At 46.3% G+C, this 18,801-nt stretch overlaps 1 protein-coding gene and 1 long non-coding RNA gene across 2 annotated transcripts in view; both read right to left on the minus strand.

Moving 5' to 3' along the window:
* Nucleotides 1-18,801, minus strand: part of LOC139174405 (uncharacterized) — a 177,322-nt gene that overhangs the window by 15,723 nt on the left and 142,798 nt on the right. The gene's annotated exons all lie outside the window — the stretch shown is intronic.
* The window catches only part of ARHGAP35 (Rho GTPase activating protein 35), a 52,292-nt gene that overhangs the window by 15,040 nt on the left and 18,451 nt on the right, over nucleotides 1-18,801 (minus strand). Inside the window, exons 2-3 of the mRNA XM_070764740.1 lie at nucleotides 14,161-18,038; nucleotides 5,132-5,276 (exon numbers count right to left, since the gene is read on the minus strand). Coding sequence (XP_070620841.1) covers nucleotides 5,132-5,276; nucleotides 14,161-17,853 — 3,838 coding nt within the window. The 5' untranslated portion in view covers nucleotides 17,854-18,038. The remainder of the gene's footprint in view (nucleotides 1-5,131; nucleotides 5,277-14,160; nucleotides 18,039-18,801) is intronic.

Consider the following 18,801-nt stretch of genomic DNA (forward strand, 5'->3'; position numbering starts at 1 on the left):
CATTGTTTAGTTGACGGGACCCGGAGAACGGCAACTCTGTGGGACCTTATTAGTCGCTGGGATTTGTGCGGTAGCAGGCGGTTCCGGAGGTAGTCTTGTCCAAAGCCATGCAGGGCTTTAAAGGTCATGACCAACACTTTGAATTGTGACCGGAAACTGATCGGCAGCCAATGCAGGCCACGGAGTGTTGTAGAAACGTGTGCGAATCTTGGAAGCCCCACGATGGCTCTCGCGGCCGCATTCTGCACGATCTGAAGTTTCCGAACACTTTTCAAAGGTAGCCCCATGTAGAGAGCGCTGCAGTAATCGAACCTCGAGGTGATGAGGGCATGAGTGTCCTGGTTTCTCTTCCTCACCCCATTTGCTATTGTAAAAGAGGGAGGGAGGGAGATATGAGAGATGTTGATCAGAGCCTCCTTGGGTTACAAGAATTGAGAAGAAATGTTGCAAAACTGAATTCTCTGAAGTGGACCACCAGACTCGTAGTAAACAACTTAAAAATATGATTTAGTTTTAAAAAACAGTCAAACAAAAGCAAACTAAACACACCCAGGAGGAAAACAAATTAAAATTTGTGTGTATTATTTAATGCAGTGTTTCCCAACCTTGGCAACTTGAAGATATTTGGACTTCAACTCCCAGAATTCCCCAGCCAGCGAATTCTGGGAGTTGAAGTCCAAATATCTTCAAGTTGCCAACATTGGGAAACACTGATTTAATAGACTGCTGAATCAGCAAAATGGACTGCTAAATTGGCCACGTCCACGCAGTCACCTGGCCACCAAGCTATGCCCACCTAGCCAGTCTAGTCCGCCCAACAGTCTGAGAGACCGTGAAGTGGCCCCCTGTTCAAAATGTTTGAGGACCCCTGTTCTATTGTTGTTACTACTCAGAGCTGATTGGAAAGTTGGTGCCCTATTCATGCCCTCTTGTAGATACCAAAGACTATAGTGGGGCCAAAGAACTAGGCCAGAGAGGTTTGATCCACAAGCTTGTCCTCCAACGATCCTTGTGCCAAAGTTCACAAAATGCCAAACTATGGGTAAGTCAAACTACAGGCAAGTTTAGGGAGAGAGCAAAACAGATTTCTGACAGCCTCAAAATGGGTGAGCAGTGTGGTCGGGCAGTAGGGAAAGCAAGTAGGATGCTTGGCTGCATAGCTAGAGGTATAACAAGCAGGAAGAGGGAGATTGTGATCCCCTTATATAGAGCGCTGGTGAGACCACATTTGGAATAATACTGTGTCCAGTTCTGGAGACCTCACCTACAAAAAGATATTGACAAAATTGAACGGGTCCAAAGACGGGCTACAAGAATGGTGGAAGGTCTTAAGCATAAAACGTATCAGGAAAGACTTCATGAACTCAATCTGTAGAGTCTGGAGGACAGAAGGAAAAGGGGGGACATGATCGAAACATTTAAATATGCTAAAGGGTTAAATAAGGTTCAGGAGGGAAGTGTTTTTAATAGGAAAATGAGCACAAGAACAAGGGGGCACAATCTGAAGTTAGTTGGGGGAAAGATCAAAAGCAACATGAGAAAATATTATTTGACTGAAAGAGTAGTAGATGCTTGGAACAAACTTCCAGCAGACGTGGTTGGTCAATCCACAGTAACTGAATATAAACCTGCCTGGGATAAACATAGATCCATCCTAAGATAAAACACAGGAAATAGTATAAGGGCAGACTAGATGGACCATGAGGTCTTTTTCTGCCGTCAGACTTCTATGTTTCTATGTTTGTGATCCCACACATGTTTATAAACCAGGGTTTGAATCTTTCTCCGTGCTGCCCTTTATTGCAGCCCAATCTTTCTGTGGCCCTGCAGAAGACTGAATGCCAGTTGCCTTGCCAAGTTCTCCAAGACATTTGCAGATGGTAACCATGTGAACTCTGGAAGATTGCTTTGAAAAATACCTCAATGTTTCCTTTGTTTCACTAAGCCCAAACTCACCATGTTGAGTCACGGCCATCATACTAAGTAATGCTTCATGGAGCCAACCACTCTAGTCAAATTCTTTCTTTTATTTCAGGGGGGTGGGGGGAAGACCCCAGCAAATTAATTCCACGAATGCTACATTTTTTTTCCATTTCCTATTTCCCATTCCGTCTAACTTTAAAGGCAGTTTTTCAATATCTTGTAATCCAGACTCAGTTCAACTGATGCTTTATGTAGAAATGGTGTAAAAAAAAAAATTGAGTGAACTAGAGATGTGGGTTGTTGTTGTTGTTGTTGTTCTAAGTGAAAAAATATTTTCTGTGTTAAATTATATTGTACTGTAATCTGGGGGTTTATTAGCATTAAGGAAATAACATCGTGGATCACCATTTTATTGGTTGTTAATCCATTATGTGTGAACTTAATATATAAATCGGGTAGCGTTAGTTTCATACAAGGGAGGAGTTTATATAAAAGTGGCCATCTTCAAACACTTCTAACAGCTGACGAGATGCATGTGTGTTTGTGTGTGTATGAGAGAGAGAGAGCATAAATAAATAAAAGTAATCAAAATTCTTATTATTCTGCAGCATCCTCAGCATCTGGCACTGCTAACACAGCCACAATGTGCAGCGGTTCTGTGCCAAAGTCCTCATAGGAATCCCTCCCTCTCGATGCAGCGTTCAATACAAAACTTATTATTTTCTGCTTTTCCCCAATTATATCCGCTAAGAGGCTTATTGCTGACATGCTTTTGAGCACAGGAGAAACAGATGTGCCTCTTGGGATGACCAGGCAGGTACAAAGGTAGATAGTGGAGCAACAGTGAACGTGGAGAAGAGATTTAACAGGAAGCATGTCAAGTACAGCAGGGGTCCCCAACCTTGGCAACTTTAAGACTTGTGGACTTCAACTCCCAGAGTTCCTCAGCCAGCAAAGCTGTGGGAGTTGAAGTCCACAAGCCTTAAAGTTGCCAAGGTTGGGGACCCCTGAAGTACAGGATCAATTGCAGAGAGGGTTGCTCCATGCAGGACATTCCCTTTGAAAATAGCTCTCAAGAAGTTTCCCCAAGAACATCAGCGTTATTCGCGTATTCACCCCCTTGCTTTTAAGCTGATGGATTAGCAAACATCCAGCATCAAAGGAGCGATTCCAACCCACAGTCCCTCCAAGCCACAAGCAAATACCACTCATGCCCCCAAACGAAGGCAGCCAAAATCTCTCCCCATCAAGAGCGAGTCAAAACTGGGCTCAAAGGCAAACGTTTCAATCCAAATAACTAACCTGAAATCCTTATTTTTCGCTAGTAATAAGAGCAAATATCCAGCAGCTTTGCGATTTTACCCCGAGGGTTGCCGAGGAGTTATCCTACGGGGGATATGCATATGAAATGGAAGGGTATCTTCTAAGGCTTCCAGATCAACCTGGCTAATAGTTAAATAATTAAGCGGCTGGCAGATGTTATCCAATTTCACCTACTGTAGCTTCAAGGGATAAAAAGATTCATATTCTCTTTGAACCTCCACCGTTAGACACCACTGTCAATTATTGATGCAGTAAAGAGGAGAGCTGATAAGGAAAAAAACTTTGGAAGACTTACCACTTAGAGGGGAGAGGACCTTAAAACCTGGTTTAAGCCTTCACAGAAAAGCAGCGTGTCCATTTGTGTACATGGGGTTCGAGAGCCAAGTGCAAATGATTTAACTATAATAATTGTTTATTTAGTACAAGTCTACTTATTTAGTGTAATAGACACAGCTGAACGGCCGCCTCTCTTTTCCAAGCAGTTTCAGGTTAAACTGCATTCAGTCCTCAGAGAGGGGCGGCACGCAAATCCAATTTATAAATAAATAAAAATAAATAAATAGTTATGTGGTCAAATTATTTCGGTTTCCTAACCAGCATGCTGAGACTTTTGGATTTGTCCCCGTCTCGAATTCATATTTTTTATTTCTTCTGCTTAGGCAGGCGGTGGATGTCCCAGTGGTTTTTGTTTAATAATGTGTTATTTGGTCACAAGACAAAGCACGATAAAAACCTCTTTATTTTGCTCCGTCACTGCAGGCTGTGAGAACCTGAAGTGAGGCAGAAGCAGAGAAAAACCCCATTGCCAATTAGGAGCTCCTGACTTGGTCCTTAACTGTGCGAGCATTATCACAATTTAGCAAAGGGGGGAGCACACTCCACAATTTCCAGCAACCGAAAATTACAAAGTCACACTGAAAGCATGAGCAACTGAAGGAGAAGGAGGACTGTACAGTGTTCCCTCGATTTTCGCGGGTTCAAACTTTGCGAATAGCCTATACCACGGTTTTTCAAAAAATATTAATTAAAAAATACTTCGCTGTTTTTTTCCTATACCACGGTTTTTCCCCATCCAATGACGTCATATGTCATCGCCAAACTAATAATTTTTGCAAATAAATAACAAAAAAAATAATTATTGCTAATACATAATTATGTTTATAAAAATCAGGGTCACTAAGTGTCTTATTCAATGGTGAGTACCAGTAATAATGGTGAGTAAATGGTTGTTAAGGGAATGGGAAATGGTAATTTAGGGGTTTAAAGTGTTAAGGGAGGGATTGTGATACTGTCCATAGCCAAAAATGTATTTACTTCCGCATCTCTATGTAGCGGAAATTCGACTTTCGCGGGGAGTCTCGGAACGCATCCCCCGTGGAAATCGAGGGAACATTGTAATCCTAAACCAACCATCTCCGAAACAGGGCCAGGTATCTCTAACCAGGAGTGGACAACCCAGAGTGGTTCCAGAGCCACACGTGGGCCCAATCCCCCATTTTGTACCCCTCAGAGCATCCCTGTTTCTGATTTAAAAAAATAATAGTTGTTTCCTTTCATTATAATGAAAGAAATAGACAAAAACTGAAATCCATGTCTTAAAACGGGTACCAATAACGGAGAATATTTTTGTTAAGTATTGAAATGTGGCATCTCGATGCTCTCTGAGCTTGCTTGGTTTCTTTCAGACGTTTCACTACCCAAACTAGTTGGACTGATGTTGTTACCAAGGAAACAACCTGTCATTGTAATAAGTACATCACACGCTTAAAAGGGTGGGGGGGCACACAGGTTGAGAGACCCAGCTGTGTCCAGCTGAGCAACAGTAACCCTGCCTTTTCCCTTAAGCCCCCAACTTCAGCCATTAAAACACGGCCTTCCTGCTTACCTGTTGCTTCAATGTATTCGATGCATCTCTCGATAAAAATGGGAATGGGCTTCTCTGGAGTCACTACAGTGGTCAAAGGCACCCCAAAATAGTTGCTCTCCCATGTAGTCTTTGTGATCGATGGTCGAGGCTTAGGCTTTGGTTTCTGTAAGAAAACAATGAACCAGAGTTAATATGGCCAGGGATACCAGGGAGGGAGGGAGGGAGGGAGGGAGGGTCTGTTTTATTGCCTAAAGATAATAATGCCGCACATTTCACTTAAATCAGAGGCCTTCAAGCTTGGCAACTTTAAGACTTGTGGACTTCAACTCCCAGAATTTTGGGAGAATTATGGGAACTGGCGTCCACAAGTCTTAAAGCTGCCAAGTTTGAAGACCTCCGACTTAAATCGTTGTATCTGATTAGACAAATGGGGTCTATATGTCTGGAAGCAAAAGTTGCTGGTCAGTCGTATTTGTTTAAGTTATGTCTGTAATATTCAGTTCAGACTAATGGTTAAGGAGCTGGACTAGAAACCAGGAGGTGGCGAGTTCTAGACCCAATTTAGGCATGAATTCGACTGGATGTCTTTAGGCCAGTCACCAGGAGGCGGCGAGTTCTAGTCCCACCTTAACCATGAAAGCCAGCTGGGTGACTTTGTGCCGGTCACCAGGAACCTCTGAATTCTAAACTGCACATTATGCACAAGAGCAGCTGGGTAACTTTGGGCCAGTGATTCTCTCTCTCAGCCCAACCTACTGTACAAGATTGTTGTTCAGGGGGAAAACAGGAAGTGAAAGGAGTATTAGGTATATTCTTCACCTTGAGTTACTTATAAAGTAATAAAAGTGGCATAAAAATCTAATAAATAAATGTGACGCGAGAGCCAGTATAGCAGTGGGTAAGGTGCCAAATTTGGCACAGGGCCACCGAGATTCCAACCCTCCTTACCCGCGGAGTCTCTCTGTTATCTTTGGGTCAGGCATTCTCGGCCCATCCGGCCCCAGTAGGTTTGTGATGGTGGGAAAATGGGGAAGGGGAAAGGAGCGATGACGATGCCACCATGAGCACCTGAAGGCAGGAACCCCACCAATAAAGAACACACCAGTTGGGAAATGTTATATATAAAAGCAGAAAGCCATTCCAGGGATGTGTCACAACAGAAGCCATGAGAAAAACAGGCTCGGTGCAACCAAAATAACGATGAGCGTATTTATACACGGAGAGAATTCAAAATAGCAGCAGGCGTCAAAGATGGCAAAAGCAAACGAGGACGTTTGTGTTCTGCTTCCTCCAGATTAAGGTAACACAATGCAGATCACACACGATTTTGTTTCGAAAACAATGCTGAGAAAGGTATTTTGTGGCTTAAATACGGTGGGCTGAGGCTAAAACAACACGCCAAGGCAAGCTTAGAACAACAAGGACAAGATCTGGTAGGTTCTTGTCACCAACACTGAACCCACAAACTAGTTACAACAGTTCATGCAGTGAACAGGGAAGGAAGGAAGGAAAGAAGGAAGGAAGAAAGAAAGGAAGGAAAGGAGGAAGGAAGGAAGGAAGAAAGAAAGGAAGGAGGGAAGGAAGGAAGGGGGAGGGAGGAAAGGAAGGAAGGAAGGAGGAAGGAAGGAAGGAAAGAAGGAAAGAAGGGAAAGAGGGAAGGGAGGGAGGGAGGAAAGGGAGGAAAGAAGGAAGGAAGAAAGGAAGGAAAGGAGGAAGGAAGGAAGGAAGGGAAGGAGGGAAGGAAGGGAGGGAGGGAGGAAAGGAAGGAAAGAAGGAAGGAAGGAAGGGAGGGAGGGAGGAAAAGAGGAAGGAAGGAAGGAAGGGAAGGAAGGAGGGAAGGAAGGAAGGAAGGAAGAAAGGAAGGAAGAAAGAAAGAGCTGAGACAGTCCTGGATCTTTCAAATCAAACACAGATTTGATCCACAGTATTTGGATGTAAAAAGATGAGGAAGCAGAATTAACAGGCACCGTATATATACTACTAAATCTTTCGTGTCTGTTTGATTATTTGTAACCTTCAATTGGGTGAAACGCATCACACAGCAACATTTTTTTTTTAATCGATGTACCCCAAATGAGCTTACAGACTGTGCCCCAAATTCAGGGCCCATGACTCCTGTTTGATGGAAATTTGCCAAAGTTGATGTGCTTTCATGCTCCCAAACAGTCATTTCCCCCACTAGCTTTACACAGGGAAAATCAATGGGGAAGCCGGCAGGAAGTCGGAAATGGCCCTCACTTCTTTTTTTGCCTACCTGAGGTCATTTTCTCTCTCTGTTTAGATAAGGAAATATCACTGAAATAATGAGCCAATAGGTCACAAGCAGAAGAGGCTCCTCACAAACAGCTCTTTAACGCTAAAATCTGCCCCATGTAACCACTTTTGCAAATCTCAAATCACTGAGTGACAGGAGCCAGTTGGCATCATATATAGTTTTGTACCCCTCTTCTCTCTCCTCCATATACACGCATTTATTTATTGTATTTATGTGCAAAATGGACTCAGAACATACAGAACCAACCAACCAAAAAAGAAATAAACGTGTGATTACTTTTCATCATAAAAATAGTAATTTACTTTTTCTCCCCAAGATGAGGAAGTTGGCAGGAAACCTGAGAAGATGGACATACTGCAAAAATTGAAAAATAACAACAGGTGGGGTGTGACTCAGTTACAATGAGGGCCCCAACATACAAGGACAGATGTTGTGTTATTTTGAGCTCAAAAAAACCAAAGAGAGAGAGAAAGGAATGAGCAGCCTTGATGAAACACCCACCCTTGAGGACATCTCCCCAGCCATGTGGCCCCAGGAAAGTTCTCACCCTCTCCATTGTCTACTTCCTGTTTAGTCCACTTCCATACAACTTCCTCTTCTAAGGTGCTGGTGACAGAAGGATATTTTGAACAATACTAGCTTGGAACAAGAAGGGGTGTGTGTGTGTGTGTGTGTCTGAGTGTTAACCCTTTAGTTTCAGGCCACAAGATAGAAAGATAATCAGATACTTTAACGAGGAATTAAATCAGTTAACCCTGGCTTAATAAGAGCTTAAATTCTACCTATTGATAAATACAGGTAGTCCTCGACTTACAACCATTCATTTAGTGACCATTCAAAGTCACAACGTCACTGAAAACAGGGTTGTTTTTCACATTTGTGACCGTTGCAACAGTCCCATGGTCATGTGATCCAAATTTATCACGCTTAGATGTGATCCAAATTTAGGCAACTGATTTGCACTGATGACAGTGGCAGTGTCCTGGGTGGATTATTCATCCCCTTTTGCGACCTTCTGATAATAAAGTCTATGGGGAGGCCAGCTTCACTTAACCACCGTGCTATTAACTTATCTGCACACCAAGACAACTAGACACAAGAACAGTTTTTTCCCGAACGCCATCACTCTGCTAAACAAATAATTCCCTCAACACTGTCAGACTTTCTACTAAATCTGCACTACTATTCTACTAGTTTTTTCTCATCATTCCTTTCACCCATTTCCTCCCACTTAGGACTGTATGACTGTAACTTGTTGCTTATATCCTAAGATTTTTATTAATATTGCTTCTTCATTGCTTATTTGACCCCTATGACCATCATTAAGTGTCATAAGGGCTACTTGCAAACCATTCAGCAGCCAAATTATACCTTGGTGAAATTTCTTGACTCACTTAAACTTACATTCAGGCAAAGCGATGCGAGGGATATTTGCAGTGGTGGCTGGCTTCAGAGAACACAATCATAGGCCCAAGTCTGTTGATAAAATGTGTATGGGGCGGAGTGCGTCTTTTTCCCTTCTCTGTTCATCCTAGCAGAGATTATATTTCGAGATAAAACGAGGTGCACCAATTTGCCTCTTAGGAAGGTGCTTGTACTCCTGCTATCCTGCACTGCTTGCCCTACAGAGATTTATAGAGGAATAAATCCGAAAGGTAACAGAAGCAGCCATATATATATTGCATCATGACTGTAAGTGAGAATAAAAGGAGACAGCTTTTTTAAAAAGCCCTGGTGATTTACAACCAGCACTTCAGCTACACAAACTAAAAGAGCAAAGTATTCTTGGGTCTCAATCGGTTGAAAAGCTGGTACAGGAAAAGGAATATGGGATTTAAATCTTTGATGCTCTAATGATCCTATTTGTGGATATTATTTCAAGAATTGACACTGAATGCTTTGCTGGTGGGAGGGCTCTGAGGCAACCTAAACGCTAGAACATGTCAGGGAGATAGTGCAACATGCTCCAGGGTGGGTTTTTTCATGGCTTCATTCATAACCCTGAAGAGCTGCATGAAAACAGACATTCAAGGCCTGAAAGAGAATAATGGAAACACATTTAAAGGAACACACTCTGAAAAACTGCAAGATGTGTCCATTCCCGCTAACTTCATGGCACCGGACCAGGGTATCTACGAGACCGCCTTCTGTCGCATGAATCCCAGCGACCAGTTGGGTCCCAGGGGAAGAGCCTTCTCTGTGGCGGCCCTGGCCCTCTGGAACCAACTTCCCCCGGAGATTAGAATTGCCCCCACCCTCCTTGCCTTTCGTAAGCTCCTTAAAACCCACCTCTGCCGTCAGGCATGGGAGAACTGAGATATTCTTTCCCCCTGGGCCTTCACAATTTATGCATGGTATGTTTGTTTGTAGGGATGTTCGGTTTTTACAATAAGGGTTTTTAGTTGTTTTAGTATTGGATTTACATGATGTTTTTTATTACTGTTGTCAGCCGTGCCGAGTCTACGGAGAGGGGCGGCATACAAATTCAATAAATAATAATAATAATAATAATAAATAATAATAATAATAATAACTGTCCTAATACCTTTCAGCCCACAGATTTTTGCTTTCAGGCAGTTAGTGAATAACCATTAAGGCAGCTTTGCCTAGTGGTTAACTGGGGAGCTGTGAGTCCCAGCCCCAATAATATTTGGGGATGATGAAGTGTGTAAACTTTCTTAATTCTTTTCTACAGATGGAACTGACCGGATCTTCTCTTTTTTGGGAACCCAACGCTTGTTAGGATTCTCCTGCTATATTTAAATGGGGGAAGTGGATTCAGCCTCATTGTTTTCATACAGAAGTGACCTCCACCGTATGCTGAGTCAGCTCTTGCACTCAACAACGCAGGGATGCAGAATAAAAAGCAAAGTTGATTTATCATGGAAAAAATCAATCTGACAGAAGCAGCTAGAAACCCACGATGACACAGTCAGTTGAGAAGAGGGCCAAACGAGGCAGCAAAAGCAGCCCAGATTTAAATGCCGTGGCCATATATTAATTTTGCAATAGGGCCGATAGCCATTACCTTGCCCAGCTGCCTGTAGGCACATAAAGAAAAAAGATGGACACAAAAGGCCTCTTTTACCTATGAATAAATTGCAAACCACCACTGCCCCTACTTTTATAACACATTTCTATCGGTCAGGGAAATAAGCCCAAAGTATAATTGAGCTACGAAGAGGCTTTCTTTACATCCCTTGCAAGGTATATAACGGCTGAAGAATAAATGAAGACCAGCCATGAGTTTTAAAGAAGATCTTGTTATGAGAGACACAGCATGGCAATGAATGCCTTCTGCTCTGAAATCTACTTGCATACAGTTGGTCCTCGACTTATGACCGATTGCTTAGCAGGGGTCAGAGCTTCTGATAGACCTAACTTGGGGCTACCTACAACCTGGCTTAAAGTTCCGATGACCATGTCCCTTCTGTGACCACGTGGCCGAACTCCAGGCCCTTGGCAAAAGAACTGCACGAACGGCCATCTGCAGTCACACCATTGCCTATTACGATGCTTTGGCCAAAATGCCAACGATTTCTCCCAGTGTTTGGCCAAGGCACACCCAGGGAATCATGGCTTTCCTTGACAATCACAATGGCTGCTTTACAACTGTGGTAGCTGCCTAATAACAGACATGTTCATTAGGGAGTCCTTGACTTACAATAATTGGTTTAGTGACCATTCAGAGTTACAACAGCCCTGAAAAAAAGGCGACTTGTGCCTGTTTTCACAACGACTGTTGTTGCAGCATTCCCAGGGTCACATGATCAAAATACGGGTATTTTGGACTGTTGCACTATCCGGCGGTCATGTGATCACCATTTGTGGCCTTCCCAACCACAGTCTGACAAGCAAAGTCAGCGAGGAATGACAGATTCGCTTAAACTGCAGTAGTTCGCTTAACAAATGTGGCGGAAAAGGTTGTAAAATGGGACAAAACTCATTTAACAACCGCCTTGCTTAGTAACAGAAGTGTTGGGCTCAAGTGTGGTCGTAAGTCAAGGACTGCCTGTATCTGTACTTCCGGCCAGAAGTGGGCTGCTAAGGTGTGGAGGGTGACGTGTGCTAGCGGAGTCCAGCGCAATTCTGCCACTGCACCTGGGCAGGTAGCAGAATCGCGCACGGAGACACAGGTGCGACTGTGTTTCTTGCCTACCTGCACCTGTGAAACACGGGCGCACCTGCGTCTCTGTGCACGATTTCACTACCTGCCCAGGTGCAGTGGCAGAATTGCGCTGGACTCTGCTAGCACTCAGAGCCACGGGGCCGAGCACAGGTCACCGGCCCACCTTAGCAGCCCACCTCTGCTTCCGGAAGAGCAATACGTAGAAAAACCTTTTCCAATTATTTAAACTTCCCCTTGCGCCAGGCTTTGAAATCCTACCCACTGAGCCCCCTCTGCTGATTAAGCAATGATTCCGTCTCTCCAGCCTGAGCGGTTTTTGTTCCTGTCTGGATGGCAAGTTCGAATTCCCGCAAGCTGCTGGGACAGATCTCCTGGCCATTTAATCTCTCCCAACGCCTCATTTTTATTTATTTATTTATTTATTTATTAATCAGATTTGTATGCCGCCCCTCTCCGCAGACTCGGGGCGGCTCACAGCAATAATATTACAATATAAACAAATCTAATATTTAAGTTAATTTTTTAAAAAAAACCAATTTAGAAACCAATCATACATACTAGCATACCATGCATAAATTTTATAAGCCTAGGGGGAGGGAAAATGTCAATTCCCCCATTTTAACTCTCTTCTTTACATTAACAGTTCCAACAGATAGCCCGGTTCAAAAAAGGAGCCGGGAGTATGTGTGTCCTTTTCTTCCTGCCCGATAAAGGAATGGAAGATTTAATAATATCCATCCCCTTTCTAATCAAGGGTTGGTTTTCCAATTAGGAATTGTAAGATCCTTTTGTAGACTGGGAGGGGAAAGGGTTAGGGTTTTTTCCTGCTTTTTCCAGCTTGCAAAGCACACAGCCGTCGCGTAATTTTAAAATAAAATATAGTAGTAATTGTTTTTTTTAAAGTAGCGAGCTCCGAGTCATTATCGAAGCTCTTTCAAACAGAGGGCATTAAAAAACCCACCTCTCTGGCTTGCTTTTATATTCCGCTCCCCACTCCTCTTCCAGTAACAGAGCTGTCCAGCCAATGCGGAGAAATCCACCCTCCTGGCAGTCGGACAACTGCAGCAAGAATGAAATCACCACCGTTTTGTAAAGCAGCCGCAGCCTTGTTTAAAGAGACACCCGGGTCCTTGCGTGAAAGAAAGGAATCCTTTCTGATGTCACTTCAAACTGCTCTACAAAACTACAGATTTAAGGGGTGGAGGGAGAATCACATGGGGAATGAAAACTTATAAGACATTATCTGCCACTTCCGACTCACATTACAATCTGTCTTTTTAGGTGTTGTTTTTGATGTCTTATTACAAACCAGAAAAAGTAATGAGGTTCCCAGAAAATAAGTTGAAACACAGAGTCCATATTGTATACTTGACAGCTAGTTCTTCAAAATTCATTATTATTTTCAAAAGGGCCAGCTGCTTATTTGGAAATTGCTTTCTGCAGCTGGATTTAAAAGGCAGATATGGAATCATACACGAGGGGGGAAAGACATTGTATTAACAGCTGATTAAAATACTTTTCTTGTCATTATTGAACAGACCCCTAAATGGTCACTCTGGTCAGAGATTATTGGAGCTGCCTTCTCGGAATGCACAGGGACAGACCCATGGGAGAATTTGCGCTTCACATTAGCGTCCCATAATTCTGTGCAACTCAAGGATGTGTAAACAGTACTCCTTCCTTATGTGTCCCCACCAAACAACCCTGACTTGGGCTGAGAGGAAGCGACTGGTCTAAGGCAGTGTTTCCCAACCTTGGCAACTTGAAGATATCTGGACTTCAACTCCCAGAATTCCCCAGCCAATCAATGAATGCTGGCTGGGGAATTGTGGGAGTTGAAGTCCAGATATCTTCAGGTTGCCAAGGTTGGGAAACACTGGTCTAAGGTCACCTGGTGTCTTCTGAGTTTTAATCCAGCACCTTAATTTCTGAAACCAAAATGTTGTCTTTAAATCAATACCAAAATTATTTGTTGCATCCTTTAAATTTGTTCCCAATGTTTCTCAAATACACCATACTTTTCAGACTACGAGACACAATCTTTTGTCTCCCAAAAGGGGGTGAAAACGTCTGTGCATCTTAGAGACAGAATATTGCTGAGGCCCCACCCATCCGTCACCCATTTTTTTGGGTCTCCACATGCCCCATTTTCAGGCCTTTTTTCCCAAAAAAAATGCCCCCGAAAAAGTTTCAAACACAAGCTGAAAAGCCCTCAAAAAAAGCCCCAAAAACGGGCTTAAAAAAGCCTTGAAAATGGGTGCACAGACAGCGAAAACATTTTGTTGTGTTCAAAATTTAGGTGTGTCTTATAGTCCGAAAAATACGGCAGATGCTTCTGAAGGGCAAATAAATTGTCCAGGTCTTACACAGAAATGCAGCCCTCTGTTCCAAAAACACAGGTACCCCTCTCCTAATTATTTTTCCATTGGATTACCAAACAATTGGATGACTCTCTAGCGCAGGGGTGGGGAAGGATGGCCCTTTATGACTTGTGGACTTCCACTCCCAGAATCCCAGAGCCAGGATGGCGGGTTCAGGAATTCTGGGAGTCGAAGACCACAAGGGCCATGCTTCCCCGGCTAATGGCTCTAATGGCTGCCAAACCAGACAGTCGGGAGTGACGTAGACACCCACCCACGTTACCTTGGTGGTCCTTCTCAAGCTCCGCAGGATATTCCTTTTCCTGGGGTCCTCATCAGTGGTCTCGTAGGGGATGACAGCATTATCTCCCTTGTAGCCCTGGGAGGTCTGGTCCTCCTCCTTCTTCCTGATAGGCCCGAGCTCATCATCGCTCCCTATACTGAAACTGGTCCTGAAGCTGGCAAAGCGCCCAAGTCTCGTGCATCGGGTCCGATACAGCACCGGCTTGCTCGTCAGTGACACCTTGCGCCCCCGCTCCAAGGAGCCGGTGTCCATCTCGCTGTCTGACCCGTTGCCGCTACCGTTGGACTGGGTCTTGTTGATGTTCCGGATGGTGATGATTTTGCCCTGGGTGCTGTCGTGAGGCACAGAGTAGATGTTCTCCTCCTCGTTCCTGGGCTTGACCACAGCGTCCATCGGCTCGGCGTAATCCGAAGGGTCGAAGCCGTCGGTCGGGGGCCAGCTACTGGAGGAGACGGGCTTCCGTTGCCCCTCTCGGTGTCCTTGCTCCAGGTAGGAGAGATCCCCCTTGGTAATATCGAAATGGACTGCGGGCTTTGGTTTCACCGGCGGAGGTACTTTGTTGTTGAGTTTGCTTTCGAAAGTGCTCATCATGGAGAAGACCGAGAGCCCATCGTTGCCCTCCAGCTCCATGGAGAGCTTGGACAGGTCCTTGGACAAGGTGGGCATGGAGCCGTCGTCTCGGAAGGGGCTGTAGCTGGGGGGCTCCACGTCCTCCTCGGAATCCTGCAGGTTGGAGTTGCAGAGAGGGGAGCCGGCCCGGGGAGAGTTGAAGACTTCTTCCGTGGTGCTGCAGGCCTCCGCGGCATTGTCATACATGTGGGTGGCCTCGATGATGTTCTTCCTCTCCACCACGTCTTTGAAGAACAAGTGGAAGGCCTCCAGCTTGTGCTGGGGCTGGCTGCAGGGGATGCTGGTGAACTTCCCTTCGATGTCCTGGGCAATCTCCTCCCCCTCGGTCAGCTGCTCCCGGCTCAGGTCGTTGTCCAGGACGTCGAGGGAGCCCTCGGTGAGCGCCACAATCTGGACAGGGATGATGTCCTGCACTTCGCAAAGAAAGGCACGCAGCATGGCCAGGGATGCCTTGCGCTTGGCGGAGTAGAACAAAACGTAGCCGTGGACCAACCAGCTTTTGCGGATGCTGAAGGCCGAGTGGAAGGAGAGCAGGGAGAGCTCGATGCGCCTCTTGTGGGGCCCGATGGGGTATTCAAGTAAGACGGAGTTGCTGCTTCCGGAAGGGGAGGGCCGGCAGGTTTGGGACTGGAGAACGGGCAGGAGGATATCGTCGGCGTTAAACGGGTCCCCGCACAACAAGCACATGACGATCCGAAGGTCGATGTCCGCCAGGTCTTTAAGGCTCGCGGTGGAGCTCATCAGGTTTAAGTTGCGCTTCGAATCCAGCAGGCCCTTCAGGACTTGGCTGATCTGCTTTTCGTTAATGTTCCGCCCGTATCCTATGCCGGTGGAAGCCGGGTCGAGGAAGACGCACTGCAGTTTACTGGCAATCTGCTGGCCTTGCTGAATCAAGCTGTGTAGTGTTTCCCCACTGGTGTCCCCTCTCTTGTTCACCAGGATGAGGGTGAGGGGCAGGTGGGCCAGGTGGTTGTCCCTTCGGCTGAGGGTGGACTCTCTGCTCTTCTCAATGCTCTCCACCACGTACGACAAGGACTCCTTGGAGTTGTAGAGGCAGAGGCAGCCGTGGGGCTGAAATGTGGGCGTCTGGAAAGAGTTGACCGGCAGCCGGACGTTGCCCTCGATGGGTCTCAAGGACAGCTCGTACATTTTCCCGTCGATCACGTACTTGTCGTCGTTCGTGCAAAGGGCTCGGATCTCGTTGGCCAGCTCCCGGGCGAGCCCGTCTTTCCCCAGGATGACTAAGTTGATGCGGTCGATGTTGGAGTCGGACAGCAGGTTTTTCTGATTGCGGTCCGAGGGCCGGATGAACCTGGAACTTATTAAGTGCTCTATCTTAGCATCCACGCACGCCGGGCAGCTGGGACACGTGTCCTTGGTGGGGTGGTAGACGAAGTGGATGTGCTTCAAGATCAGGGCGTCTCGCTCGGCCTGCACCTTCTGCAACGCTTTGAACCTCTGCTCTTCGCCCAAGACGTCCTGGATGACCCCCATTTTCTCCTTGCTGGGCTTGGCATCGAGCTCCAACTCGTAAAAGAGCTCCGAGTACTCCAGCAGCAGCTCCTGGAAGTCCTCCTTGGCCTTCTCGATGATCTGCTTCTGATGCCGGCCGTAAATGTCCATGTACACCGATTCTTCCAGCCACAGGTAAAACTCCTCGTTCATGATGAAACTCCGGGCCTCCTCCCAGGGTTTCCCCGGGGTGATGAAAGGGGACGTCTCCAAGTTCTCCTTGAAAGCCCTTCTCATTTCCGCCCTCTTCCTCTCGTTCCTCAGCTTCTCCAGGTGGGTCTCGTAGAGCTGCTGGGCGGGCAAGGTGTCCATCACGTCGAAGGGGATGCGGTCGTTCTCCATGTTGTCGATGTGGCTGGTGGCGTCCCAGGGCGTCTCCTCAAGCACCACGAACCACTTTAAGAAGTCCGGCTTGGTCTCCAGCAGCTTCTCCACTTTGATGCAGTTCAAGTGGTTGATTTCATCCAGGTTTGGAATCAGGGCGTCGAAGGCGAGAGGCAGCATGGCCAGGTACATCTTCTTCCTGCGCTCGATGTGCTCCTGCTTGAGGCGGAAGATGTGTTGCAAGAAGAGTTTCTTCGCTTTCTGAGTCCCTTCCAAGTAGACGTAATCCTGATATTCCGGGGAGGACTGCATCTTTCGCGAGACGTTGGACCAGGTTTCGTTGTGGTTTTTAACGATGCGGCTCACCAGCCACTCATACTTATCCTTGGCGGCTGCAATCTGTTGGCTCTGTTGCTTCAAGGCCTCGAAGTAGGGGATGATCTTAGTCTTCCCCCGGCTCTTGTCGATCAGCTGCACCAGGGTGCTGAAGGCCAAGTCGACGTTCACGTTGGACCTGGCCGAGGTCTCCACCACCTGGAGGTTCTTCTTGCTGAAGACGAACGTGTGCGCGTCTCGGATGTAGCGCTCCACGCCTTCGTCGCACTTGGTCAGCACCACCACGGTGGGCTTCTTCGTCTTGGTCAGCTGGTTGTAGAGGTTGGAAACGAACTTGAGCTGCTCGTCAAAGTTCCTGTTCATGCCCCGGCTGACGTCGATGCAGAGGAGGAAGCCGTCCACCAGCAGTTTCCCGTCGGGCATCTGCTTCTGCTCAAAGTCCTGCTCCAGGCCCAGCTGGTCGGTGCAAAAGTACATGAGCTTTTCGGCCGAGGCCAGTTTGGTGGCCGCAGCCCTCTTGATGTAGGGCTGCAGGGCGGTGCTGCGGTGCGGCTGGAAGGTCTGGTCGTCGATGAACTCGGTCTGCTCCACCACGTGCATCTTACATTCCACGCAATCCTCCAGAGAGCGCACCACTTCCCCCCAGTACAGGAAGTGGTCATTGTTAACCACCCGCCCTCCAAAGTCACTGGTGCTGAGAACAGAGGTGTGGTCCAAGTGGAAGTCGTCCGCTCTCGGCCGCACAAACCGATTGCAGAGGCAGGACTTCCCGATGCCGCACTGGCCCTTCTCCTTCTCGGTGCCGGACAAGCCCACCACGCTGATGTTGTAGGTGGGGACGCGGACATCTTGCTTCCTTGCCATCATCATCGTCCAAACATCCTGTTGTGCGTGGGGCTGCTTCCTAGGCTAGCGGGGTTCTCCCAGGAACCCCCAAAACAGCAAGTTCAGAGTAAGGGCGGTCAGCACAGCAAAGACAACCGTCCCCAATCTTGGCGTGCCACCAGCAGCTCAGTCGTCACCGATCCTCACAACTGGACGATCAGCATTTTTCCCTGAAAGAAAAAGAGAAACAAGAAATGGTTCAGGATGGTTGAAATTTAATTTAATGTGCAGTGGACGTAAGTGTAAGCACAGGTCATAAAAATTTTCAGTGCCATTTTAACTCTGAAAGGTCACTAAACTCTCCGAGTCTTTGGAGAGGGGTGGCATACAAATCTTAATATATTATTAATTTTTATTTATTTATTTATTTATTTGATTTGTATGCCGCCCCTCTCCGTAGACTTGGGGCGGCTCACAACAATAACAAGAACAATGTAAAAAACACAAATCTAATAATTTAAAAAGCACTAAAAACCGCATTATTAAAAGCAAACACACACACAAACATTCCATGTATAAACTGTATAGGCCCGGGGGAGATTTGTCAATTCCCCCATGCCTGACGGCAGAGATGGGTCTTAAGAATTTTACGAAAGGCAAGGAGGGTGGGGGCAGTTCTAATCTCCGGGGGGAGCTGGTTCCAGAGGGTCGGGGCTGCCACAGAGAAGGCTCTTCTCCTGGGTCCCGCCAAACGACATTGTTTAGTCAACGGGACCCGGAGAAGGCCAACTCTGTGGGACCTAACCGGTCGCTGGGATTCGTGCGGCAGAAGGCGGTCCCAGAGGTTATTCTTATTCTTATTAATTATTCTTATTCTTATTATTAAACAAATGATTGTAAGTCCACCTGTACCTGAGGAATCCCCCCAACTCGGCCCCTTCCATGAGGACAGGCTTATAAATGCCCTTATCTTCTGAGTGAGCTTAACACATC

This window comes from Erythrolamprus reginae, chromosome 11, assembly GCF_031021105.1.
Source record: "Erythrolamprus reginae isolate rEryReg1 chromosome 11, rEryReg1.hap1, whole genome shotgun sequence".
Taxonomy (NCBI): Eukaryota; Metazoa; Chordata; class Lepidosauria; order Squamata; family Dipsadidae; genus Erythrolamprus; species Erythrolamprus reginae.